The sequence below is a fragment of the Dromiciops gliroides genome, chromosome 4 (genome assembly GCF_019393635.1).
Source record: "Dromiciops gliroides isolate mDroGli1 chromosome 4, mDroGli1.pri, whole genome shotgun sequence".
Taxonomy (NCBI): Eukaryota; Metazoa; Chordata; class Mammalia; order Microbiotheria; family Microbiotheriidae; genus Dromiciops; species Dromiciops gliroides.
Window position 1 is genome coordinate 27361618 of NC_057864.1, and position 26494 is coordinate 27388111.

Below are 26494 nucleotides of genomic sequence, written 5' to 3' on the forward strand. Positions count from 1 at the left end.
AAGTCATATAGCTTAAAATAAACCACCTTCTCAGTATAAGATGGCGGGGGGGAGTGGGAAAGGAAGGGGAATAAGTATTTATTAAGCATCTACTATGTGACAGGCACTGTACTCAGTGCTTTTTTATGATCTCATTTGATCCTCACAACAACCCTGAGAGGCAAGGTACTATTATTATCCCATTTTACAGTTGAGGAAACTGAGGCAAACAAGTTAGTGACTTACTGAGGGTCACACAACTAGGAAGTATCTGAACTTAAGGGCTTCCTGACAGGCCCAGTTCTTTCGTGATTGTGCCACCAGCTGCCTCCTAGGGAGGCTTAGAAGAAGAAGTCCTGTGAGAAAGATCTGTTAGTTTAGTTGCCTGCAAGCTCCTTCTGAGTAGGCGTTACGCAAGGCAGCCACAAATCTCATTTCATCCTTAACTATCCTCGCCGAAGCATAGAGCCCTTGCCTGAGGCAGGTGGCAGTCATGCGGCCCTTTTCCTCCTCAGCCCCTCCTGAGGCCCTGGGTTTTGTTCTGGGCACGTCGTCCCTGAAGCGCATGGACAAGGCAGATCCTATTCATGAGAGTGTGACTTTAATGGGGAGAGGACTGGGGAGACCAGGTGCTAGGAGGGCTGGCTGAAGATCAGGGAAGAGATGGGCTGGAGAAGACAAGAGGGACGATGAGGATGTGACCATTGGCGTCAAGTACTTGAAGGGCATTCATATGCATGGAGATGTCGCCATCTTGCTTGATTTTCCATGTTGGTTCCCAGGGCAGAGCTATGGTGCCATGGGGAGGTCATGGACAGGCCCATTAATCTCTCTGAGCCTCAGTTTCCTCCTCTGTCAAATAATGGGGTAGAATCTAGTGACCTATTTTGTCTCTTCCAGATGTAAATGCTAGGATCCTGAGCCACTTACCTGCTCTGATTTTTTCCCCATTTATCAATGGCTGCTGCTTTCTACTTCCCTGCTGCTTGTGTGAGCAGGCACCTGGAAGGAATGTGCTTTGTACCTTAACTTAAGGCCCATGTCGATCCCCTTGTCCCTGCTTGCTCTACACGTTGCTCTTGTTTGTTTGTCTCTTTCAGGTAGACTCAAGCAATGTTGGAAGGGTGCTGGCATCTGATGCTGCAACTTTTTTGAAAAAATCAGGTCTTCCAGACTTGATCCTTGGAAAGGTAGGGACAGCCTGGTCAGTTATTAGACTTCTGTCCCTGTCAGTTTGGTGGGGTGGCTATCGGTCCTTTAGAATGAAATGGAGCCTGCCACAGTCCTCTGGACGGTAGAGCTGAGGCTTAGACCCGAGTGCTGTTCAGCAGAGGCGCCTGGTGGGGTTGGTTCCCATTCCCATGTCATTGGCTTTTCAGGCTTTGAAATCCAGCTCACAGCCAGCTACCAACCAGCTGTTTTGGTGGGCTCCCACTGCTCCTGGCATGTGTTTCCCACTTGTGTCTTTGGAATCCCTGCCTGTCTTTTATAGATCCTGCCCCCAGTTCTAGGAAACCCTTCCTGATTCCACCCCAGCAGATCATGACCTTCCTTCTTCCAGCTAATTACTCAGCCTCTCACTCTTTTTTTTTATTAATAAAGTATTTTATTTTTTTCCGTTACATGTAAAGATAGTTCTCAACTTTTGTTATATAAGCTTTCCAATTTCAGATTTTTCTCCCCTCCCTCCCCCCCTCCCCTAGACAGCAGGTAATCTGATATGAGAAAAATCAGAGCAATGATGAAAAACCTCAAAATAGAAAAACATCAGCACCAAAAAACAAAAGAAATAGTATGGTTCATTCGGCATCTATACTGCACAGTTCTTTAGCTTCTCACTCTTAATGGACCCTTCACATATGATTGGGGTGCTTCCCCTTCCCACCACTATACTGGGACCCTTGGTGAACCAAGGGCCTTGGGTCAGTGAAGGATGATGTCTCCCTCAGGTGAGGCTCAGCAAGACTATAATGAATGTTAGATTGTTTTCCCAGCAGCTATTTCTTTTTTAAATACATTTTTATTTATTTCATTAAATATTTCCCAATTGCATGTTAAAAACAAGTCTTAACATTCATTTTTTAAAGTTTTGAGTTCCAAGTTCCCTCAGTTCTACTCAGCCCTCCTCTACGCTTTGAGAAGGCAAGTGATGCTATGTTGAGTGTACATGTGAAATAGTGACAAGCATATTTCTGTATTAGCCGTGTTGCAGAAGCGAACACATACCAAAAGCAAGAAATATGCAAGAGAAAGTGGGAAAAAAGTCTGCTTCATTCCGCACGCAGAGCTGATCAGTTCCCTCTCTGAGGAGGCTAACATTTTTCATGTCTTGGATCATGTCTTGATCAAAGTAGCCAAGTCATTCACAGCTCATGATAGTATGATATCACTGTTCCTGTGCATCGGTATTCTCCTGGTTCTGCTCACTTCACTTTGCATCAGTTCGTGTAGCCTTCCAGGTTTTTCTGAAACCATCCTGCCTCGTTATTTCTTTTTTTTTTTCTTTTTAGTGAGGCAATTGGGGTTAAGTGACTTGCCCAAGGTCACACATGCTAGTAAGTGTTAAGTGTCTGAGGTCAGATTTGAACTCAGGTCCCTCCTGACTCCAGGGTCGGTGCTCTATCCACTGCGCCACCTAGCTGCCCCTGTTCGTTATTTCTTAAAGCACTGTAGTATTGCATCACAATCATATAGCACATTTTCCCAATTGATGGGCATCCCCTCAGTTTCCCGATCCTTTGCCACCACAAAAAAGAGCGAGCTGCACCTCATGTACGTGTTCTTTGTGTAGGGTGACCCCATGTAAGTAGTTCAGTTGACATTCATTGCCTGGTTTGGCACAGAACTGTATAGGCATGGGGAAAGGGCAAAAGACCTGCTGCCCTCAGAGAGCTCTGTGTCTACATAGGAAATGATCTGTGCAGAGTTCCTGATGGAGCAGAGAGAGGAGGTCACACTCTTTGAATCTGTTCCCTGTTCTCTTCCTTGGGAGAGGAGAAGAAAACCTGCTCAATCGGGGTCACTGGGAAGACCGCTCCCCTTGAGCGTGAGCTCTCCAAGGTGCTGGGAGGTCCCAGATAGTAGTAGCACATTGAGCTGCACAGATGGCAACACAACGAATCCTTTTACTACTTCCAGCATAAGTTAATCTTGACTTAGAGGCAAACACTGGACCCTTCCTAATACAAACTGAAATCCATTAGCTGGAGGGAATTTGGGGGTTTTTCGGGTCTCCCCAGTCAGAGCACATGGGGCAGACAGACCTGATGAGGGTATGCTCATCTGCCAGTACTGGAGGGATGACACGTGCTCTTTGTTTTTGGTTTGAATTCAGATCTGGGACTTGGCGGATACAGATGCCAAAGGCGTCCTGAACAAGCAGGTAAGATGTCGTCTTAGCCTTCAGAGAACCACACTCACGGGAGAGCTGAGACTGCTCCTTTGTTTCCGCTAGCTAAGTCATCAGCTAGCTGTCACTTGAATTCACTGCAACAAGTGGTAAACACCTGATCACCAGCTGCCAAGGTTGGAGGTAGCATGGCAAAGTGTATGGGGGGTGGGGGCCTGGGTTCAATTTCTTTCCTGCCTTTTCAAGGAGTGCTGGACTGTGTGTCCCTGGGCGGGGAGCTTAGCCTCTCAGGGCCCTGTGCAACTTCCTGAGACGCTAAATTAAAGGTGATTTGTTGAGTGAAGGGGTTTCTGTCTGTACATCTGTACAGTCCTTGGATGAAATCACCATGTTAGGAGCTGAGGATTCAAAGAAAAACCCGACTCCTGCCCTCTTGTAACATCCATCCCTTGGGGACCTGTAATGTGGTGCGCAGAGAAATAAATAACAAACCATTTCAGGGAGAGAGAGGTGGCATCTGAGGATTCTCTGGGCAGAGGCTGGTAGGACAGTGAGTGGCGCAGTTCAACAGTGGGAGCAAACCCCCATGCAAAGGCCTGGAGGTCACAGCTGAGAACATGCGTTTTGGAGATGAGCTGTCAGGGCCAGTCAGCCCACAGGGGGAGAGGCAGGCTAGAAACGGACCAAGGAACCAGGGCTTTTCTAACAGCTACTTACTTGTTGTAAAAGTAAAAATCTTGGAATGAAAATCTTTCCAAACATTAAACGTTTGTGGAATTTCACTTCACTGTGGGTTTCTTTAATTGCCCCCAAAGTCCTGGGGAATACTAAAACAGACGGACGGCCTCTCTGCCTCCCACTCTCCTGAGGGGAAAGAGAGGAAGCCTCTGAGGGCATTCCCATGGGAGTTCTGGTTGTGGGGAACTTCTCCTTTTTGGACCCCTTGGCAGCCTGGGGCATCATGGCATGTAGACCTGTGTGTATGCATGTCTTCCATGCACACCCATGCCTGTGTGGATCTGAATGTGTCTTGTGGATCCACATGGTGTTTCATGAGGTCCACATCTAAATCCAATGATGTTTATTAACTTTGAGCTCTGGCCTTGCAGAAGGGGAAGGGAACAAGGAGGAAACATTTACGTGTGCTAAGTACTTTACAAATAAGTAAAATCTTTTTTGCTTCTTATGATAAAACTGCAAAGTAGGTGCTTTTATTTCTATTTTACATTGAGGAAACAGGCAGGGGTTAAGTGACTTGGCCAGGATCACACAGCTATGATATATCTGAGGTCAGATTTGAACTCAGGTCTTCTTGTCTCCTGGCCCAGCTCGCTCTATCTGCTGTAGCTGCTTTAGTTACTCAAACTACTCAAAAAGTAGTTTTCTGTTCCTCATACCTGTAACTTTTCCTGGTTTTGTAGCTTAGAGGATAAAACTTACCCTAGACAGGCCAGGATACTTCTAAAGCTGGGAGCAGCGCTCTGAAACGTTGGCCTGGTTGGGTGTCCTGAGTGCCTGAGGATGCCTGGTAGCACTGTCCACGTTGGACACTTGCTGTGTGTGAGCTGCTCCCTCTGAGGGTCCCCAGGCCACTTGTTGTGGGGTGGAATTCACCTCCTCCCCCATTTCTGCCTCCTGTCTTTCCCCTTAAGTCCCAACTAAGGTGGCCATCTGCTATAGGAAGCCTTTTCCAGTCCTCTTCATTCTATCCCCTGCCCTCTCAATTGTTTCCATAGCTTATTTTTTTGTTTTGTTTTTAGTTTTTTTTTTAGTGAGGCAATGGGGGTTAAGTGACTTGCCCAGGGTCACACAGTAAAGGTTAAGTGTCTGAGGCTAGATTTGAACTTGGGTCCCTCCTGACTCCAGGGGCCAGTGCTCTATCCACTGCACCACCTAGCTGCCCCCTCCATAGCTTATTTTTATAGCTTGTTATGTCCCTCGTTAGGATTGTGAGCTCCCTGAGGGCAGGGACTATCTTTTTTTGCCTTTTTTTTTTTTTTTTTGTATCTTCTGTTTCACACAGTGCCTGGCACCTGGTAGGTGCTTCATAAATGTTTATTGACAGTCAGAGGATTTGAACTCATGTCTTGTGACTGTAGACCCCATGGTGCTCTTTCCACTGTCCCTGGCTGCCTGCCAGTCTTAACCAGTCTGCACCAATCCCATCCCTTTTCTAAAACAAGACCCACCCCCTGCAGTCCAAAGGCTGACCGCTGGGGAGAAGGGACAGAGAGGGATCAGCACACAATAAGGATTGTATAGGGTTCTCCCTGCGTGGTGACCTGCCTGCTGATGTGATGGCTGCCTCAGCTGGCTGGAGAGCTGTTAGATGGGAGGGGGCAGAGCTCCAGGCACCTGGGCTGGAGCAGACAGGCAGCATGGGGTCTCTAAGGCAGAGTTGCCCTGAGGTATTGAACCTCCTCCGTGGAGTGGGAGCTCCCTGCTCCTGAGCTGGAAATGTTGGAAGGAAAGGCTGGCTCTGGGCCAAGAGGCCCCAAGGCTAAGATGAGGGGAGTGATGGTTCAGGGACTGCTGTGCTGTGCTGTTCTGTGCTGGCTGGGTGGGTGGGTGGGTGGGTGCCAGGGCACTGGGTAGTGGTTCAGAGCAGGGATGGTAGTAGGCGTGGATGGCGTCCCCGGGAGCCACATTTCGATACTTGATGAGGTCTGTAGTCTGAAAGGGCGTCTCTGTACTCATCATTAATGGGTTAGATGATGTCATCAAAGCTGTTTAGAAAGGCCAGCGATGCTTGGCCTGGTGCGGGGGCTCTGGGGGTCATGAGAGCACTAACGCTTCTGGCTCCCGAAGTCCTGTGAAGTGAGGCCGTGTGCCCATCACATGGCCTGCTGGGCCAGAGAGGAGTCTTCACCCTGCCTGCTGACATCCCCACATGGAAACCCCCTCTGAGGCTCGTCATGTTAGGGTGGTTAAATGTGCCCCCCGTGGTGGGGAAGGTTCAGTTTGATGCCCTGGTGTCTTGCCCCTGGCTCAATTTCCCCATGAGTTTGTCCCCTCTGTCCAGCCCTCCATGGAGGAAGGGCCTAGAGGAGAATGTTCCCTGACCAAAGGTGAACATGGCTCATCATGGGGGTATGGCCTGGCCCTTCTACACCAGGGGGTGTGGTAGGAAGAACAGCTTAGACCTGGGCTTAGGGCCAGGGGGCTCAGGGTCTGACCCTGGTCAGCAGATACTTGGGACTTGTGTGACCTTTCCCTGGAGCCTCAGTTTGCTCATTTGTCCATCCTTAGACTGCCTACCTCACACCAGCCCTATCAGGGCATGTCATTGAGAGAGGTGAGGAGGGATAGGTAACTTGTATTCACTAGCCTGAGTCAGGCCTGCCCCTCTCTCTCTCTCTCTCTCTCTCCTCTCTCTCTCTCTCTCTCTCTCTCTCTCTCTCACACACACACACACACACACACACACACACACACACACACACACACACACACACACACACACCTCTCACTGTGTGTGGTGAAAGCTTACCCAGGCTTAAGTGGGCAGGTGGCCAGCTCTCTTGGCTCTGTCGCTTGCAGTGGACAGTCATTCCCACTATCTCTGACCTCAGCTCTCCACATTCTCAAGTGCTGCAAGGAACCTCAGAGGACAGTCTGGACGATCCATGGGTGCCCGAGACCTGCCATTAGCCTCTGCTTGCAGACCTCTAGAGGTGGGCAGGCTCCTTTGGGACAGCTCCCAAGGTGGCTTGGGGCAAGCTTGTGCCAGGGCTTGTTTTAGCCACCCCATTGTCATTAAGGTGAAGCTTGTTCATTAACCCCTTGGGCAGATCAGCAGTTGGTGGTGAGATATGGAAGAGAAAGAGGGTAGAGTTAGAGGATTGTCTTGTTTTCCCTTTTGCCTCTGGCCTCTGGGTATGTCTGTAATCATAGCTCACACCTCTTTCCTGGAAGGAAGCTTTCAAAGTGGAGTGGGTAGTGCCATGTGGTGTTAGCCCCATTTTTCAGATGAGAAAACTGAAGCTCTGTGAGGTCATCCAGTCAAAGGGTTTTGAGCCTGAAGGGGCATACATACCACGCAGTCCTGCTCTGTGTTTTACAGATGAAAAAACTGGTTGGGGCAGCTAAGTAGCGCACTTGAGTCAAGAGGACCTGAGTTCAAATGCAGGCTCAGACACTTTGTAGCTGTGACCCTGGGCAAATCACTTAACCCCGACTGGCCAAGACAACAACAAAAAAACCCCAAGAGGCTGGGGCCTGGAGAGTAATAATTTGTCCTGTTTAACAAAAGTACGGTGAAGACTTGGGTTTCATCCCAATCCTCTGGCCCCAAATTTTGGTAAAGCATTTGACCCCATCTCCTGCTCTTTCTGCAGCTCGTGGCCCTGATGAGCTCATGTCCCTTGGTCCTAAGCAGCCATTGGCAGGGATTGAGGAAAACGGGGCAGTAAGAGTGGTCACGTGTCTGGCTTGGGTTTGAGTCTCCCCTTTGACACACACTGGCTCCGATACTCGGGGCCCATGTATGCTCTTCACAGCTCTAGTGCCGGGTGGTCTGCGCCTGCCTTTGTGAAGGGAGCTCACTCATCTGGGACTTCCCAATTGATGAGGGAGGCGAGCGGAAATCCCACTCCTAGGATGGCTGGATTCTGGCCTCACAAGCTGGCAAGCTCTTTTAATTGTAATGGAGCCTTTGCCTATGTGCTGAGTAAGCCCCAGGTAGGAGAGTTAACACTTGTCCTGTGAACCAGCTCCGTGTCAGTTCATTAATAATATGCTAGCACCAGCATAGCACTTCACAAGGTTCATCTCCTTTGATCCTAGAGCCACCCTGAGAGGAAGGGCTGTTGTCACCCTCTTTTACAGATGAGAAAGCTGAGGCTGACAGAAGACTTGCCCAGGTTCAGTTTAATGATGGTCAGAGGCAGAATTTGAATTCAGGTCTTCACGGCTCTGTGCCTAGTCCCTCTATCCAAGGTGCCGCTCAGTGCCTCTAATTCCAGCTCAGCTTTCGGCACAACAAACTTCAGGGTGATTGCTTCTGAAGGGCCTTGAAGGCCAGAATTTGGGGAAGGTGGATGTAAGTTCTTTCTTATTAGATGGTCACATTCTTAGGAGCATTAGGATAGGAAGAAGGCTCAGCCTGCTCCTTCCTCTAGTCTAAGGCAGCTCCTCCCATTTTGTGATGAGGGAATGCAGCAGGCTGCCCGGTCTGGCACAGTCTTTCAGCAGCACTGGGTGATCATGGGCTGCCCCCCCCACCCATGCTTCCCTATTGGGATAATGCCTCATGTGCTGCCAGCGCTGTGGTGGGGCTTAGATGAGTCCTGCGTGACATGGAGAGATGATGCTCCTCATAGCAGATTAGTGACATGAAGTCTCCCATTTGATCTCACCAGCCTGGTGTGATGGGCATTGAGGGTGTGGAAACCAAGGCTCTGTGAGGCCAGGGGGCTTGCCCCAGGCACACACACCAGTAGGTGTCTGAATGAGCATGGATCTTCCTCTCCTCTTTATTGAGGGCAAGTCATCTGAATCACTTCCACCCTGCTGTCTCCCCAGAACATCTTGGTGCCTGCACTTCCAGCCCCGAGCTATATGCTCCCACGATGCTCTTTTCGGATATTCAGTGTGATCAACACTGGTGAAGCATCTGCTGGCATTGTCCTGGGCTCTGAGGAGACTGATTATCCTTGACCTCAGGGAGCTTAAAGGCAAATCAATGGTTTCTCTTACTCACCTGAAGGTGTTTTGGTTTGCCTAAACTACAACTCTGAGTAATTGGATTGTTAATGAGGACAAATTAAGTATTTTTTTAATGCAGCTAACTGATGAACGAACTCCTTCCCCCTTGCCCCAGGATACACTAAATATATGCACATTGACACAGAAAACTGTGGGAAAACAGGGACAAAGTAGTCTTGTGTTTGCTGACAGACCAGGGTTCAGTATTTAATCTTGCCCTTTTTTCCCCCCTCAGGAATTCTTTGTTGCTTTGAGACTCGTGGCCTGTGCACAAAACGGACTGGATGTTTCCCTCAGTAGCCTTCATTTGGCCGTCCCTCCACCTCGATTTGTAAGGAAATCTGCCTGCTTGGGGAAGCTATGATTGTGATGAAGTGATCTCCCCTGTAGCATCCTTCTAGGCTAGTTATTTCCAAGGCTTGGGGACTAGAACAGGAGCCTACTGTGTGCTCTGCAGAGTTGAGGCTATGAGCTGGGAGACCAGGAAAGGAGGACTGTCTTTCAGAGAACATTTGGTGTGGGTAAGAATGTCGGTCACTGAAGTCATTTTGAAGTACGGACCATGTCTCTGGTCTGTACAGGAGTGGGTGTGTGCCCCAGTACTTTCAGTGATAGCCTTCCCTGGGTGACGGAAGCCCGGGCTTTTGCGGACTCTGCCTTCTAGGCTAAGCTGACTGGCTTCTAGCCTGGATCAGGCTCCGGACTGACTACGTGCTTGCTACCTCAGAAGCCCAGTCCCCCAGGAAGGGGGAGAGATGGGATGGTGTTTCCTTGGGCCACTGCTTCCAGCAAGACTGCCTGCCAGAGCCTGGTCAGCTGCAGTCTTGAGAAGGGACTGTTAATGTGACCTGTAGGCCTCATGGTGGCAAGCTCTGAGGGCCTGTCCACTCAGGCTATGTACCTAGAATGTGGTTGCATCAAATACTGCTTGAAGGAAGCAGCCATAAGCTGGGGCTGGAAAATCTTTTTGTATCTAGAGATTTATTATTTACAGATGTTCGTCATGTCAGCTTTAATTGTATCGAGCCTGTGTTTCCACAGTGGTTGGGTAATGGTAGATATTGCCCTGTCAGAGTTTGGACTAGAATTTTTCATCAGTAGAATGAGTTCTGAGGGCTTGTTTTTCAGTATTATATACTAAGCCTACAGTTTAGGATAATACGCTGCATTTACATCTGCAAAAGTGACAAGAAATAATTCAAGGAATGTTTCAGATTTTGAAATATTTTGACTTGATTCTCAAATACCCCCCAGCCCACCCCTCACCCCAGGGTAGGGATGTGCAAACAGACAACCTTCAACATTCAAAAGCATCATGACACTGCTTTCTGTTGTAGCGCGATCAAGCAGCCCATTGCTACTCAGTGGACCAGCATCGGCCGAGCTCCCGTGGGCTGTCAAGGTAAGTGTCTTTGGGGCCTTCTCAAGGTGGGGAAGTGCCCCAGTTCCTAGGGGCCATTCTCACGGGGCCTTGTGGTTGAGCCTTTGGCTTCCAAAGGGCGATTACTGCCTAGAAGCCTGGTTTGTATGGTATGCAATGATACATAGGCTCTCTGGGTCTAGTATTAAATGTTCAGCTGTTCTTTTTGAGATGTCCTGGTAACTGAGCCCCTGGGTTCAGACCTTTCTTTTTGTAAAATTGACGGGGCCAGACCAACCTGCGCCTTTGGCATTTTCATTCCCCATTTGGCCATTCTCAAGTGAAGATTTCTGGGGAAATAGCCTGACATTTGTGGTTCAGAAAGGAATGCTTCACCAAGTCAGTTACCTGGTTGAGGCTCTCAGATGGATTCTGTGTCTCAAATATCCTTTTATATTGTTAAAAATTGTCCTTCCAGGGGGCAGCTAGGTGGCGCAGTGGATAAAGCACCAGCCCTGGATTCAGGAGGACCTGAGTTCAAATCTGGCCTCAGACACTTGACACTTACTAGCTGTGTGACCCTGAGCAAGTCACTTAACCCCCATTGCTCCACACACACAAAAAAATTGTCCTTCCATTTTCAGTTGGGTGGTTAATTTCAAACATTGATATGGGCTATTGGCAGTTGGTAAGACCCCAGGTGTAAAGCTTTGACAAACTTGGGAAAATGAGAAGCCGCTTTCTTTGGTCTCTCCTTTAGATGATAGTTACATAGGTTGACTTTCAGTTTATTAGGCAGTAGGTTCATATTCAGAGGGACAACAGACATGTCCTGTTTAATGTGTAAGGCAGTGATTTCTCTTTATTTCAAAGAACTTGGCAAAGCAGTGGTGTCCCTCTTCAAGTGTACTGCCTGGGCAAGAAGTCTCCCTGGGCCTCAACTCTCACTTTTTGTTTGGTGGTTTTTTAATAGTGTTTTATTTTATTTTTTAAAGTTACACCTAAAGACAGTTTTCAGCATTCACTTTTTTTTCTGATACTGAGATTTGTGGCAGGTGTTTATTGGGGTATAAACTATGTTGAAGATAAATTCTTCCCTTTAAAGATGACCTCTATAGGATTTTCCCTTGTGTCCTGATTCTTCCTTCACAACATGACCAATCTGGAAACGTGTTCAACATGACTGTACACAGACAGCCCATATCAGATTGGTTGCTGTCTTTGGGAGCAGGGTTCAACATTCATTTTTGTAAGATTTGGAGTTCACATTTTTCTCCTTCTCTTTCCTCCCCAAGACAGTAAGCAATCTTATATAGGTTATTATACATGTACAATCATGTTAAATATATTTGCACGTTATTCGTGTTGTGAAAGAAGAATTGGAACAAAAGGGAAAAACCATAAGAAGAAACCAAAAAAACCCCCAAAAAGTGAGACTTTGGGGTTCTTTTTCTGGATGTGAAGCTCATTTTCCATCATGGGTCATTTAGAATTGTCTTGGATCATTGTATTGCTGAGAAGAGCCAAGACCATCACAGCTGATCATCGCACAGTGTGGTTGATACTACGTACGATGGTCTCCTTTTTCGGCTCTCACTTTGTTTTTGGTTTTTTTATAAGTAATAAACATTTTTACTTATAGTTTGGGGTTCCAATTTTTATCCCTCCTCCCCTCCCTCCATCTTCTCTGAGGTGGTAAGCAGATCTAAGTTATACATGTCCAGTTCTGTAAAACATTCCCGTGTTAGTCATTCTGTATAAGAAAACTCGAATAAAAGAACAAAATGAAGGAAGTGAAAAGCAGCGCGCTTCAGTCTGTGTTCCATCAGTATTAGCTCTTTCTTCGGGGGTGGATAGTGTGCTTCATTAGTAGTCCTTTGGCCTTGTTTTAGATCATTATATTGTTGAGCACAGTTATCACTTCTCACTTTGAAACCATCAGGCTGGTTCCTTTGAGCTCAGGCGATCTGTGGCTTTCTCCAGAAATTAAATGAGAGCAGTTAGGACTTCTGGGAGTCTCCAAGGATTCAATTGCAACCATTATTCTGCTCAACATAAAAATGGGACTTTCATTTATTTTATGTAATGTCTAAAAAAATCAGATGGCGGGGGTGTGTATGTGTGTAAATAACCTGCCATTTGATTTTTATATATACACTTTGGTCAGAAAATCCTTTTCTTTATATTATCTATGATTTTAACCATCTCTAACCTTTTGATATTACAGCCCGAGGAGAAGGCCAAATACGATGCAATTTTTGACAGCCTTAGCCCTGTGGGTGGCTTATTGTCTGGTGAGAAGGTGAAGCCGGTGCTGCTCAATTCGAAGCTGCCTGTGGACATCCTTGGGAGAGTGAGGACATCTTCACAGTCACTGTCAATAGATAGAAAGTGCTGGGCTTTGGGCTCTGGGAATTGATGGGTTGTAAATCACAGCTGTTGGTTTGTTTGGGTTTGGCCGTCACCTGCCATTCCATTTAAAACATGCTGCAAGTTTTAAATCATCTTGCTAATTTTTCATGTTATATATTTTAATATCATACCTACCTCTTCTTTTGAAATGTACACGTTCTAGTTTGACTGTAGATCATTTCCATATTTATTATCACTCAGTATTTCTCAGTGTCATAGCATCAATAACAGCACCTGAATCTCCAAAGTAGGTTTCTTTCTGATTCATTGCTCAAATGTTTACTGCCTGGGATTTGAAGATTTTTCGTTGAGCTTTTGATGTAGGGTTTATTCTAGTAGAGCTTACTTTTAAGTTGCATTTTTTAACTAAATTCTCCAACTTTCTGTTTTTAAGGAAGTAATTTTTAGGACGTTTCATAAAAATACTTTCTGGAGCAATTGCTATTTTTTTTTAATTAATAAAGCATTTTATTTTCCCCTGTTACATGTAAAGGCAATTGCTATTTTTTTTAATTAATAAAGCATTTTATTTTCCCCCATTACATGTAAAGGCAATCGCTATTTTTAAAAAGCCCATTTTCTAATTGCTCAGCTTCATGGTGTTTGGAATTGTTAGCTTTGAAGTGGTAATTAAATAGTTATAGAAGTAGAGTTTTCCTCCAAGGCCGGGCTCACGTGAGCTCTGGGACCTTAGCTGCCAAGCTACCCAGCAGCTTGAGCCGCAGTTTCCCCCACTGCAAGATGTCACGGCTGCCATCCCAGGACTTCTGGGAAGATGGCGTGTGATGGAAGATGCATGCTTTGTCCATTGCCACAGGCTCTAGAAATGTTACCAAGTTCATCATGAATATCAGTTCATCAACTAAGCTTGTGCTATTTATTTGATGTGGAAGTAAGAGAACTGAAATCATCTTTGTGGGGTTTGTTGTAGGTTTGGGAGTTAAGTGATATTGACCATGATGGAATGCTGGACAGAGATGAGTTTGCTGTTGTAAGTATCCCAACTTCCTGTCCTTATGGGATTACAGACGTGGGGCTGGGAGGGCCCTCAGAGGCCCGGGCCAACCCGTCATCTCACGTGGCTTCATTCACATCTGGGCTCTGAGCTGCCACCTCTCCCTCACCCCCCACCCTCTGCTTACTCAGTCGTCTTCTCTTCCTCTTTCCTTTTCCCTAAGCTGACACCTGCCTAGCCTAATTTCTCCCTCCAACAAGCTTACTGTCCCATTTCCTCACCAGTCTGCATTTTTCAGCGAATCACTGCTTACTGCTTGTCCTGTTAGAATATATGCTTTGCTTCTTCCCGGGGGTGGGGGGTGGGGGAGGAAAGGGGCTGTGGTCAAACGATCTTATGCTTTATATACATCTCATCTTTAAAAAAAAAAAAAGAAAGGAAAGAACATTCCCCCCCATTCTTTTCACTTCCTCACCCCACCATAATCTGGAGGCCTTGCAGGTCCCATGGTTCCTGCTATAGAAATGCTAGAGGACATTAGCTCTGTCCCATCTTGACTGTTGGAGGGCATTATTTCATTATTATTACTTACTTTATCCATTATGTACCCAGCAACTTTTCAAATATTCTGGCTTTTTAAAAAAAAATTGGATTTGAACTCCTGGTTTCATTTTTTTAAAAGCCAAAGGAAGTTTTGGAATTGGTGTCTAAGGTAATGATGCTGCTGCTGCTGCTGCTGATAGCTTGTATTTCTATAGTTTTTTTGTTTTTTTTTTTTTTTTAGTGAGGCAATTGGGGTTAAGTGACTTGCCCAGGGTCACACAGCTAGTAAGTGTCAAGTGTCTGAGATCACATTTGAACTCAGGTACTCCCGACTCCAGAGCCGGTGCTCTATCCATTGCGCCACCTAGCTGCCCCAATTTCTATAGCTTTTTAAGATTTGCAAAATGTGGGGCAGCTAGGTGGTGCAGTGGATAAAGCACCAGCCCTGAAGTCAGGAGGACCTGAGTTCAAATCTGGCCTCAGAAACTTATTAGCCGTGTGACCTTGGGCAAGTCACTTAACCCCAATTGCCTCAAAAAAAAAAAAGATTTGCAAAATGCTTAAAAGATATTATCTCATTTTGTCTTCACTGTACTTGTGCTATTATTATCCCATTCTACAGAAGAGGCAGCTGAGGCATATGGAGGTTAAGTGACCTGGGTCACACAGCTAGTATCTGAGGCAGAATTTGAACTCAATTCTTCTTGCCTCCTGGCCCAGCGCTTCATCCACAGCTATCCTAGCTGCCTAGCTGATATGCCCTGCTTTTTGGGGGGGGGGTGAGGCACTTGGGGTTAAGTGACTTGCCCAGGGTCACATGGCTAGTAAGTGTCAAGTGTCTGAGGCTGGATTTGAACTTGGGTACTCCTGAACCCAGGGCTGGTGCTCTATCCGCTGTGCCGCCTAGCTGCCCATATGCCTTGTTTCTTATCAGGCACATAATATGTTAAGCTAGGGACCAATTAAATCTCTTTCTACCTTCTGGGGAAGTTGAAAGAAGAAAGGGCATTGAAATTGGCCACCAGTGTTTGGAAGATCATCCAGTCCTGGATTGGCTGGAGATCTGTGGCTTCCGGTTCCCCTTCCTGCACTGATTTTGCCGAAAGTGTAGCAGATTGCTGGGGTGGCACCTGACTCTTGGCTGACCACATTCCTGCAGCTGGAGCTCCATTGGTGTTTGTTGCCACAGGAAGAGGAAAACCCTTCAAGTAAAACTTACCTCTAAAGAAAGAAAATAAGCTCTTAGAGAATTGTTTCCAGTGGAATGGGCTGTGTTTGCTTTACTGACAGGTTTTTTGTTTGTTTGTTTTTATGTAACTTTCTATTAATGTTTTCTGGATTGTTTTTTTTCCTCATTGATGTTCCCAACCTGTCCTTCCCTGACTCCTTTCCACAGGCCCCGTAAACCTCCCTGGGTAGAAACAGTCTTGTGCACAGTGTTCCTGAGCTCTGTCCTCCACCTGAGAAGGTGGGGGTAACGCCTCCTCACAGCCTCCTTTGGAAGGGGCTTCGCTGTGAGGATGTGAAAGCATTCAGGTTTGATGGTGTGGTCACCATCTTTCTTTCTGTTTACACCGAGGTCCTTGCATCCCTCAGCATCCATTCACACAAGTCTTTCCTTGCTTCTCTGTGTCCACTTTGCTCCTGGTTTCTTTCAGCTCACTTCCAGTCACATAGCACGGTTTCTTTAGCTCTCTCCTGGTCAATGGACCTCTTTTCCCTCTGGTTCTTTGGCACAACAGGTGCCCCCTTAAATATTTTAAATACTACTGTGAGTATTGTGTGGTCCATAAGTGGGGGCCTTTCTTTTTATCCTTGACCTTCATCGGCTCTCTGATTAGGTATCCTGGTCCCATGGGTGACTGCTGAAGAATAGACTGGAGGAGGGGAGTTAGGGTGCAGCTTTAGGCCTACGTCTTTTTATATTGGTTTGGAATCTAGAGCTCCAGGGGAGTTTGGAAATTCTGTGGCCCAAGGATGGTACGAAACTCGCCGTGTCTGGGACACGGAACCGGAGCACCCAGCAGAGGTCCTGGCTTTTGTTTTAGGGATTTTGTTTGAGTTTTGCCCCATTTGCAACTCATTGGACCAATTGTTTTTGGCATGTTGGAAATGAAATAGGAGCTTCTCTTTTATCGAGACGGCCTTCCTCATCAAAGTGCATTGTCTGTCCTGTTTACTCTTGGGTTGCAAAGAGGGTCTTTTTCACTTATAGCGTGGGCAGCCAGGAAGTCACCATCTCCTCCTGTGTGCCAGGCCCCACACTGTGGGACCCCTTGAGGACACCTGGGTTTTCTAAAAATGTGACTGAATTCCCTGTAGTCCTTGCTTATGCTTGGATATTTTCTCAAGTCAGTAGATAGTGAAAGTACAAATTATGTGAGATAGTTTGGCCTAAAAAATACCACTGGTCAAGGGTGGAAATTTATTAATCTAGCCCAGGCCACTCATTTTACAGAAGGGGAAACTGAGGCTTAGAAAGGGCAAGTGACTTGCTTCATGTGACTCAGTAAGGAGCACAGCTGGGATTGGAACTTGGGTTTTCTGACTCCAAATTCAGGCCGGTCTGTTAGAGTTCAAGGGGACTCTCTGAAATAAGCATCCTCTCAACAACACCCCATGAGGGAACCCTGTGACACAGAGCTCCCTGTGCAGCCACAGAATCTCTGCGAGCAGGGAGCCCAGCCCGTACCTGGACAGCAAAAAGGTCCCCCCAGGGGTCACCCAGCCTTCACCTGAACACCTCTCCCGAGGACAATGCTAGCTACCCCACTACTTCTGAGGCAGTCCATTCTGCTTTGGGACAGCCCCCTTATTTTGTGGAGACAAACCAAGGCAGACCGAGGGGAGCTAACAAAGCTACAGAAGTGTCTGAGGCCCAACTGGAATTCAGGCCTTCCTGACTCTGTCTAATAAATACACCACCCAGCGAGTAGCAAAGGAGAAGGAAGGAGTGTATTCCCTCCTTCACATGATAGGCCTTTGAATGCTGAAGACAGCTATAGTTCGACCCCTGTCCCCCCTCCTACTTTTGGAGTGTGGTTAAAAGGAGATGCTCTCCCTCCATTAGGGAAACTAGTTCAAGGGAATGATCGTTATTGGTTTTGACATGGTAACCTTCTCCCAGAGCCATGGACGTGCACCTTCAAAAATGAAATTGAGATGAGTTCAAGGTTTAGAGACTAGTTCAGGCCAATCTTCTCAGGTTTTAGCTAAACAAATCCATTTGCCCCAGGTCATGGCGGATTGGAGTCTCAGACCTTTGGGCAGCTCATGCTTTTCTGGAACTAGAGGTGAACACTCAAGTGGCTTCCCCAAAAGCATAGCCCAAGGTTCACCCCAGAGTCATATTGGAGTTTGGCCCACGATGCAGAGGGGGTGCCTCACATGGTTCTTCTCAGGTGTCAGGTAGGCTGGCGCCTGGGCCACTGGGCTTGGCCATCACTCTCCATTCAGGACTCTGGGCTGTGGAGGCCAGAGGTATGCATTTTATTTGCTTAAGTTAGTGTTTGGTGAATATTTGTCTGGAAGGGGTTACTTTCTTTCTTTGTTTAAACTTTGCAGTTGATTGACTGAATCATAGAAGAGAGGAGCTGGCTTAGGTCCTCCTTGTTTTGCTGCCTCGGTGTTGGGCGCCCACATAGCCGTCCGATGCTTAGAACCGGATCAGCCACATTCCGTGCTGCCAGATCTCTTGGAGGCACGTCATTTCAGGCCAGCTGCCTTTGGTTTCTGGTGGGCGTGGCCTTTTGGAGGGACTTGGTTACCTGGGTCCATTGGATGAACTGAGCCGGCTTTGACCTGAGAGCCTCTAATACAGGATTTACATGTTTAATTTGATAATTGTTTATTTTCTTGACCCATTTCCCAATTTTTGTTTTTTAAATATTTTCCTTTTCCTTTTTGTTTTTTTGTGGGGCAGTGAGGGTTAAGTGACTTGCCCAGGGTCACACAGCTAGTGTCAAGTGTCTATGGCTAGATTTGAACTTGGGTCCTCCTGAATCCAGGGCCAGTGCTTTATCCACTGTGCCACCTAGCTGCCCCCTTAAATATTTTAAAAGTATTTTTTAAAGGCCCAGAATCTATTGTTCTTTTTAAAGGATCCCCTCATTTGCCAGGTCTTACCTTTTCTGTATCATAAAATCATAGATTTGGGACTGGGAAATCCCTTAGGGGCCATCTGACTTTACCCCCTCCTTTTTCAGATGAAGAAAATGAGACCCAGAAAGGCTCCATGCCCTAAGTGATACAAGTTATGACTGTGAAAGGCCGAATTTGAACTCAAGTCTTTTGGCTCCAGACGTTTTCCACTCTTGGAGTTTATGTTCTAATCAGAAAAGACAGCACTTTAAGGGAAACTGGAAAGGGGCAAGGAGCAGGGCTGCCAGTGAAGACACAGAGAAATCCTGAGGGGGAGCTGAACACTACTGGGTTCCCTCAGGAAATGGCCGTCTAGGCCTGAAGAACAGGCCCTTGTGGGGAGGACCTTAAGAATGAGGGAGGCAGCTGGGAGGGAGCTCATAGGAACCAAGTGTGAGAGAGTGACCAGGTGTAGCTGCCTTGGTCAGACTTGTAGAAGAGCCCAATTCAATTCAGAGATGGCCTCTGAAAAGGTTGGGAAGGTCTTCCCACACAGCCCTAATTCCCTTTACTCAGCTTTGCTCATTGTCGATAGAATGTGTGAATTTATTTCTTTCCAGTCTTATTCAACCCATTTTAATTGTTAATGATCTCCAGGTTTCTGGTCAAATCCCAAGAGTTTGGTACCTGTCTAGGAAACCCTGCCTCCTTTTCCTTGTTCTAGAACGACTGCTTCTCATTGCAAAGGTTCCATGCCGCTTTCCTTCCTCCCTGCCCCTTCCATATCAGTCTGTGTTTACATGTGTCCGGAGTGTTCTAGAGCTATGGTGGATCTTGGAGGTGAGGGTGGGTTCTAGTCCATTCATGTTTTCAGATGTGAAAACGGGCCCAGAGAAGGAGGTAACAAGTGACAGAATTGGGACTAGGAGGAGGGTCTCTCAGCTGGTCCAGAACTGCCCCCTCCCCACCCCCATTTCCTTCTTTCTGCTGCTCTTTGCCTCTCCCGTCAGCTCTCCTGCTAGAAAAGCTCCCATCAGTCTAGAATTTTAATAGGGCTGGTTAATTATTATTGTTGGTTTGTGTAACGATTGGAATGACGCCACCTGCTGGAGACTTACTGTAGAAGAGTTCCGCCCCTGAAACGAAGGTCTTTGAGGACAAGACTAGGAGTCTTTTCTTTGGCGTCAGGAAGTGACGCGGACTAGTGGGAGGAGGAAGGAAGAGACTGGCGCTCGCTCTGGGGGTCTTTCCTCTGGACTCTGGTGGAGAAGGGAGCTAGAAATGTGCTCTCCCTTTAATAGATAGGAATCTAGGCCTTTCTCTCTATTTACCAAATTCTTATTCTCCTTAATAAATGCTTAAAAGTCTAACTCTTGCTAAAGCTTATAATTTATTGGCGACCACTCATTAGATATTTTAGACAGTTTAGCTAGAATTTTAGCCCTTAACATTTGGATTCCAGGCCTTAAATTGGGCTGGTTGTTTATTCATCCTCAGCATAGCTTGAGCCTCTGGGGCAGCCAAGAGCACAGTGCTAGGCCCTTGGGGAGCTTTTGGGGAAGGAGAAGCTGTCATCCTTGTCCTGAGACAGCTTGTATTCCTTGAATGGCCTCAGGATGCTCATTCTGGCTGCTGTTTTCAGGGATCGTAGCTGGCATCCAAGGGATCAAATCCCTGAAGGGAAAAGCTGCCAGCTCAGAGAGTCAGACGGGGAACTGAACACTTTGTGAAGTGCGTCTTTTGTTTGTTAATAAGAGCTTACATTTCCCTAGTTTTATGCCAGACTTTCCTCCCTGTGCACAGACTGTTCCCATTTTACAGATGAGTCAAGGAAGGTGAAGGCACTGGGCTGAGGCCCAAGTTAGACTTTATTAAGTGCTCAGCAGTAGGGAAGGGAAAGGTGGGCAGGGCCTAAGAGATGGTTGCCTTCTTTCCCAAGGCTGAGTTGAGAGTGGACTTTGCTTTTCATTTATAGTCAGAAGCAAGGTTTTGGGGCTGTTTGCCAGTTAAATGTGTAAGGGGTTCTTGTTAATATTGAAACTCAGTGTCATTTGCTGTGGTATAATATATAGCTATGAGGAGCGATTCTCTGAATCTCCTTTTTTCCTCCTCTGTGTATGCCAGAGGGCCAGACTAGAGGTGCCAATCATAGGCCGTCAGAGCTAGAAGGGACCCCAAGACTCTGGGACCCAAGCTGGGATGGGCCAGGGGGATTGCCTCCCCTTACCTGAGGTCCTCACCTCGTGGGGGCTCCCAGCACCAAGCTCCCACCTTCCCTTGTTGGAAGGAATAGGGTTTGAGTATATGTATAAAAGAAACCTCCGTGTTATTCACGATTTCAAGTTGGTCACGACTCTTGTGGAAAGTTTTAAAAATGTATTTTGAATTCGTTTGTGAAGGAAAGCAACATATTCAGGCAATGGGAAATTAAAAACATGTTCTTTAGCTTCCAAAAATTTTTGTTGTCCATTGACAACAGATGGCCAACTGTACTTTGTGTTTTCAGTACCCGCCTTTCCAGGAAATCACTTCCATCTGCTGGGAGGAACGCTGACCTTTTGTGGTCCTTGCTAATCATTTCCCCTCATTTGGTGCCAATCTTGTACTTCTCTATAAATTCTAAGTGGTCTTTGAGTCATGAGGTTTGGGGTCTGATCTGTTTCTGTAACCCTGAGCTCCATGGAGGCTGAGCCAGAGACAGCCTCTTAGGAGACTCTAAAACAGAAGTTGAATTCTCCAGCCATTCCTAGGGAGGGGAGAGTTGTTGGTAAGGGCCCGAGGATTAAAAGCTCGCTTTTCTGGGTGTGGAAGCCATGCTGTTTATCTCCAGATGTCAAGTGTTTCTGTTCATGGGACCCTAATTCATATCAGACCTAAATTTATGCTTGGGCAAAAAACAAATTTAACCTAGACCATTTTGTATAATGTGAAAGAAATGAAATGCAGAAATTGCCAGACTGGCAAATGGAGCCTAAACCGAGTGACTCTGCTAGAACGATGGACGTGACTGGTCTCACATGGGAAGTTGGTCACCACCAGCTCGGCACCTTAGTTCAGAGTGGGAATGGCAGAGTGAATGTGGTCCTGTGGGCCCCTTTCCACAACTCTAATCTGGGCCACAAACAACTTCCCAAGCCACTGAACTGTTGCTCTGTCCCTGTTGGAGTCTGGGGTAGGGAGGCATGTTGGGGGAGTAGGAATGCAGGCGCTAGATTGGCAACCTCAACATCTTTGGCTTTTAAAACTCCTAGGGAAAGGGAGCTGAAAAGTCCTGGAAGGTTCTGAGCTGCCTTTAAGAACTTCAGGTCTGGCCAGTTCTTTGGGGAAAGGGGTGGGAGTCCTATATTCCCATTTCTTCCTTAGAGCCACGTGAAGCATGGGGCTGGGTGTATACTTTAATTGGCCACTTGCCTTGGTGCAGATGTTTTGGTGATAGGGAGATACTTGCCTTCAGAGGACCAGGGAATCCCCCTAAAGAGGCCTCAAACCCAGCCATGACTGGCTCAATATTCCTTTTTTAAAAAATTGTTTATTCATCCATCCATTTATTTATTTACATCTTAATGTGCTTATTTTAACATTCACTTTTTTAAAAATTTGAATTCCTAATTCCCCCTCCCAGCCCTTCTTCCACCTACTGAGAAAGCAGGCAATATATTGATTATACATGTGAAGTCATGCAAAACATATTTCTATATTAGCTATATTGCCAAAAAAAATAAAAGGCAATAAAAATAAAGTAAAAACAGTTTGCTTCTATCTGTACTCAGTCTCTCATTTCTCCCTCTGGAGGTAGATAGCATTATTCATAATGAGTCCTTTAGAATTGTCTTGGATCAGAGTAGCTAAATCTTTCACAGTTGATCATCCTCAAAATATTGCTGTTACTGTGTATAATGACCTTCTGGTTCTGCTCTCTTTACATCAGTTCATATGAGTCTTCTCAGGTGTTTCTTTTTAAAAAATAATTTCAAAAAATTTATTTCATTAAATACTTCCCAGTTGCAGGTAAAAAAAATTTTTTTTAACATTCTTTTTTAAAAATTTTGAGTTTCGTGGGGCAGCTAGGTGGCGCAGTGGATAAAGCACTGGCCCTGAAGTCAGGAGTACCTGAGTTCAAATCCCGCCTCAGACACTTAACACTTACTAGCTGTGTGACCTTGGGCAAGTCACTTAACCCCAATTGCCTCACTAAAAAAAAAAACAAACAGAAAAACAAGAAAAATTTTGAGTTTCAAATTCTCTTCTTCCCTCTTGTTCCTCCTCAACCCCTTGAAAAGGCAAATGATATAATATTGATTATATATGTGAAGTCACGCAAAACATATTAGCCATGTTGTAAAAGAAAGCACACAGATGGGGCAGCTAGGTGGTGCAGTGGATAAAGTACTGGCCCTGGATTCAGGAGGACCTGAGTTCAAATCCGGCCTCAGACACTTGACACTTACTAGCTGTGTGACCCTGGGCAAGTCACTTAACCCCAATTGCCTCATAAAAAGAAAGAAAGAAAGTACACAGAAAAAGAACAATAAAAATAAAGTTTGAAAAAAAAAAGTATGATTCAGTCTTCACTCAGAGTTGATCATTTCTCTCTCTGAAGATGAATTTTTCAAAATGGGTCCTTTGGAATTGTCTTGGATCGTTGTCTTGACCCAGACAGCTAAGTCTTTCACAGTTGATTGTTGTTATACTATTGCTGTTACTATATACAATATTCTCATGGTTCTAGTCACTTTGCTTTGCATCAGTTCATGTAAGTCTTTCCAGATTTTTCTGAAACCATGCTCATCATTTTTTATAGCACAGTAGTATTTCATCACAATCATATGCTACAATTCATTCAGGGCATCTCCCAATTGATATGTACATATGGGTCATTTTCCTTTTTCTTTGGGATACAGATGGAGTAGTGGTATTGCTGGGTCAGAGGGTATGCATGGTTTTGGAGCCCTTTAGGCATGGTTCCAAATTGTTCTACAGAATAGTTGGATCAGTTCACAGTTATATCAACAGTGCATTAATGGAGGCAGCTAGATGATGCAGTGGATAGAGCACCGGCCCTGGAGTCAGGAGTACCTGAGTTCAAATCCGGCCTCAGACACTTAACACTTACTAGCTGTGTGACCCTGGGCAAGTCACTTAACCCCAATTGCCTCACTTAAAAAAAAAAACAAACAAAAAGAACAACCAGTGCATTAGTGTACTTATTTTTCCACTTCCCTTTTAGTATCTATCATTTTCTTTTTCTGTTATATTAGCCATTCTGGTAATTATGATGTAGCACCTCAGATTTGTTTTAGTTTGCATTTCTCAAATCACTACTGATTTAGAGCATTTTTTCATGACTTGATAACTTTGATTTCTTCCTCTGAAAATTGCCTGTTCCTATCCATTGACTATCAGCTGGGGAATGGCTCTTATTTTATTTTATTTCATTTTTTTGTGGGGCAATGAGGGTTAAGTGACTTGCCCAGGGTCACACAGCTAGTGAGTGTCAAGTGTCTGAGGCCAGATTTGAACTCGGGTCCTCCTGAATCCAGGGCCAGTGCTTTATCCACTGCGCCACCTAGCTGCCCCCAGGAATGGCTCTTATTTTTATGAATTTCACTTAGTTCCATCTATTTGAGAAGTGAGGCCATTTTCAGAGAAACTTGATGGAAAATTTCCCCAAATTCCCTGCTTTCCTCCTAATTTTAGCTGCATTGGTTTTGTTTGTATGGAACCTTTTTAATTTTGTGTAATAAAAATTCTCCTTTTTACCTCCTGTGATCTTCTCTTTTTTTTTTGGTCATAAACTCTTCCTTATCCATAGAGCACAAAGGTAAAATCTTCCGTGCTTCCCTTATTTGCTTATGATGTCACTCCTTATGCCTAAGTCATCCATCCGTTTTGAGTGGCCCAATGTACCTAATGATGGTAACATCTTTCCTTGGCTCATCTCTTTTGAAGGCCATGTTTTTGGTATACTGTGCCCTTGAAAAAGAACCTGTGCCAATGTCCTTGCCGCCAGCCTTGGTGCCACCATCAAAGAGGAAAATGGTTAGTACCTCAGCCTCCAAGCGGTCGATGCCTTCCATAGCACCTGCCAGGGACCCACGCCGGGCGTCGCCACCAGGAGGAGTCTTACCTGCAAGGGCAGCGACACAGGTAACCATGAAGCCATGTTCACCGTCCTTGTTAACTAACTGCCTGGCATTTAACCAATTGACTGAGGATGAATTTTACCCAGCTGGAAGGAGTGTTCACAAATCTGGTGCTCATGGTACCAACATGTGCAGAAGACGACCACGTGCACCATCTGGGACTTCTTCCTTCCTCACTTACCCAGCATGCTTGCCCTTGTCTCGTTATGCCCTGGGAAGTTCTATTTGTGTCTAATCAGCTCTTGATTATTTGTAGACTAATGATCCAATTTTGTAGCTTCCCCTGGAGATTTTGTATTATTACTGGTGATGACTGTTGAGTACAAGGCTTTAAGACTTACAAAGTGCTTTCCTCACACCAGCCCTGTGAGTTAGGGAGTGCAAATATTATCACCCCCAGTTTCCAGATGAGAAAACTGAGGCTCAGGGAGGGTACTGTGCCACAGTCCTGCAGCTTGGTAAATATGGAAGATGGGATTGGAGCTCTGGACTCTCACCTGCATGGGGTGAGTCCCACACCCCTTCCTTACAGTCCAATTACATCTAGCCTTCCTGGATGAATGGAAGAAGTAAAGAAATGAAAGTGAAATGAGCAAATCAGCCAGTTCACATCTGATAAAGAGGGAATGGAAGCTGTCTGTTAGCATTTGAGATCCTCTCGGAGTCTTTTTTTCTCCAGACTTTATCTCTCCACTCCTTCAGTGCCTGGGATCCTCCCTTCTCCTAGTGCGGTGGGCATGCGGAAGTCAAGAGAGAACTGGATTTCAATGCAATTATTCCATAAAGGGGTGGGAGGTGGCATTTCTGGGAATCGGTTCCTGCATCTTGATTTTTCTTAATGATCTGCCTTTGGTATGGGCGACCTTGGGAGGGGGTTGGGTAGACAGTGCTCAGAACTGGGGACAGACAGCCTGGTGTCCTAGAGGAGAGTGACTGCCTGGCTGGGGGAGGGGGGGGGGCCCTTCTGCTGAGCAGCTCTTTGCTTTTTTTCAGTGGGTCGTATCACCTGCAGAAAAGGCAAAATATGATGAGATATTCCTGAAGACTGATAAGGACGTGGACGGCTTTGTGTCTGGGTTTGAGGTCCGAGAGATTTTCCTTAAGACAGGATTGCCATCTGCTTTGCTAGCGCATATCTGGTAAGCATTTGTTTAAAGGTGTACCCCTGCACACCGCGCCCGGCCCCTTCTCATTGGTCCTGCCCTCCCTGGTCTCCTGGCAAGCAGGCCTAGGCCTGGGATGCCCGCCTGCCACCCTGTGCCTGCCAAGATCCTTCTTTTGAGACCCAGCTCAGCTGCCAAGGGCAGGCCCTCCTCTCTCCCTTCCTGATGAGGTCTTCTCCTGAACTCTTGGTGCTTTCTTACTTACCTTTTCTCCCCCTCCCATGTTGTAAGCTATTGTCATTGTTGTCCAGCATGTGGTCAGCTTTGTATTGGCCCTCGTTGGATGTTGGAATCATGGTTGGAACCCTTAGGAAAGAAGCAGTTTTTGTTTTAGGATTAGTTGATGCACAAACTGGAAAACTGAGCAGTGCCTCAGGGTGCTGGGCCATAGACTGACCATGAGTTGTCCAAGGCCAGCAATTGAGAGAACGTGGTGTCAGCAGCCGCCACATAGTTAGAATTTCATCTGAGAAGGAAGGACCCACATACCTGTGGTTTTGTTCAGTGTTTAATGAACCTTCAGCTGCCTCTCTTCTTTATCTCCGCCCTTGGCTCATGGGTTTGGGGCTTGGATAGCTTGTGTACACCCTGCCCTGTGGCATCGTGCTTGACCCAAAGGACCACGGTGTTGTGATTCTCCAAGTGACCAGTTTGAGAATGCAAGAGGTTGAGAGCTCAGGATTCAGCAGGTTTTTTTGTTTTGTTTTGTTTCTTTACTGTAACAAATGGTTTAATTTCACTTTTATTTGCATATTAATATCACATTTACTCCTGTGCCATAAACTTTTGTTTCTTCAGTTTCTC

General features: G+C 46.2%; 1 protein-coding gene across 1 annotated transcript; it reads left to right on the plus strand.

The window, feature by feature from the left end:
• The first annotated feature begins 472 nt into the window (after positions 1-472).
• LOC122754545 (epidermal growth factor receptor substrate 15-like) lies at positions 473-24414 on the plus strand. Its single transcript, XM_044003072.1, has 8 exons — positions 473-574; positions 1080-1169; positions 3314-3361; positions 9270-9365; positions 10372-10436; positions 12622-12747; positions 13738-13797; positions 24334-24414. Exons 1-6 carry the CDS (start codon positions 473-475, stop codon positions 12698-12700), a joined length of 480 nt encoding a protein of 159 aa, XP_043859007.1. The 3' UTR covers positions 12701-12747; positions 13738-13797; positions 24334-24414.
• Positions 24415-26494: the final 2080 nt, after the last annotated feature.

Coding starts and splice junctions, on each gene's coding strand:
- LOC122754545 (XM_044003072.1), top strand. CDS start 473: ATGCGGCCCTTTTCCTCCTCAGCCCCTCCTGAGGCCCTGGGTTTTGTT. Junction 1,170..3,313: donor CAGACTTGATCCTTGGAAAG/GTAGGGACAGCC, acceptor GTTTGAATTCAG/ATCTGGGACTTGGCGGATAC. Junction 9,366..10,371: donor CCGTCCCTCCACCTCGATTT/GTAAGGAAATCT, acceptor TTTCTGTTGTAG/CGCGATCAAGCAGCCCATTG.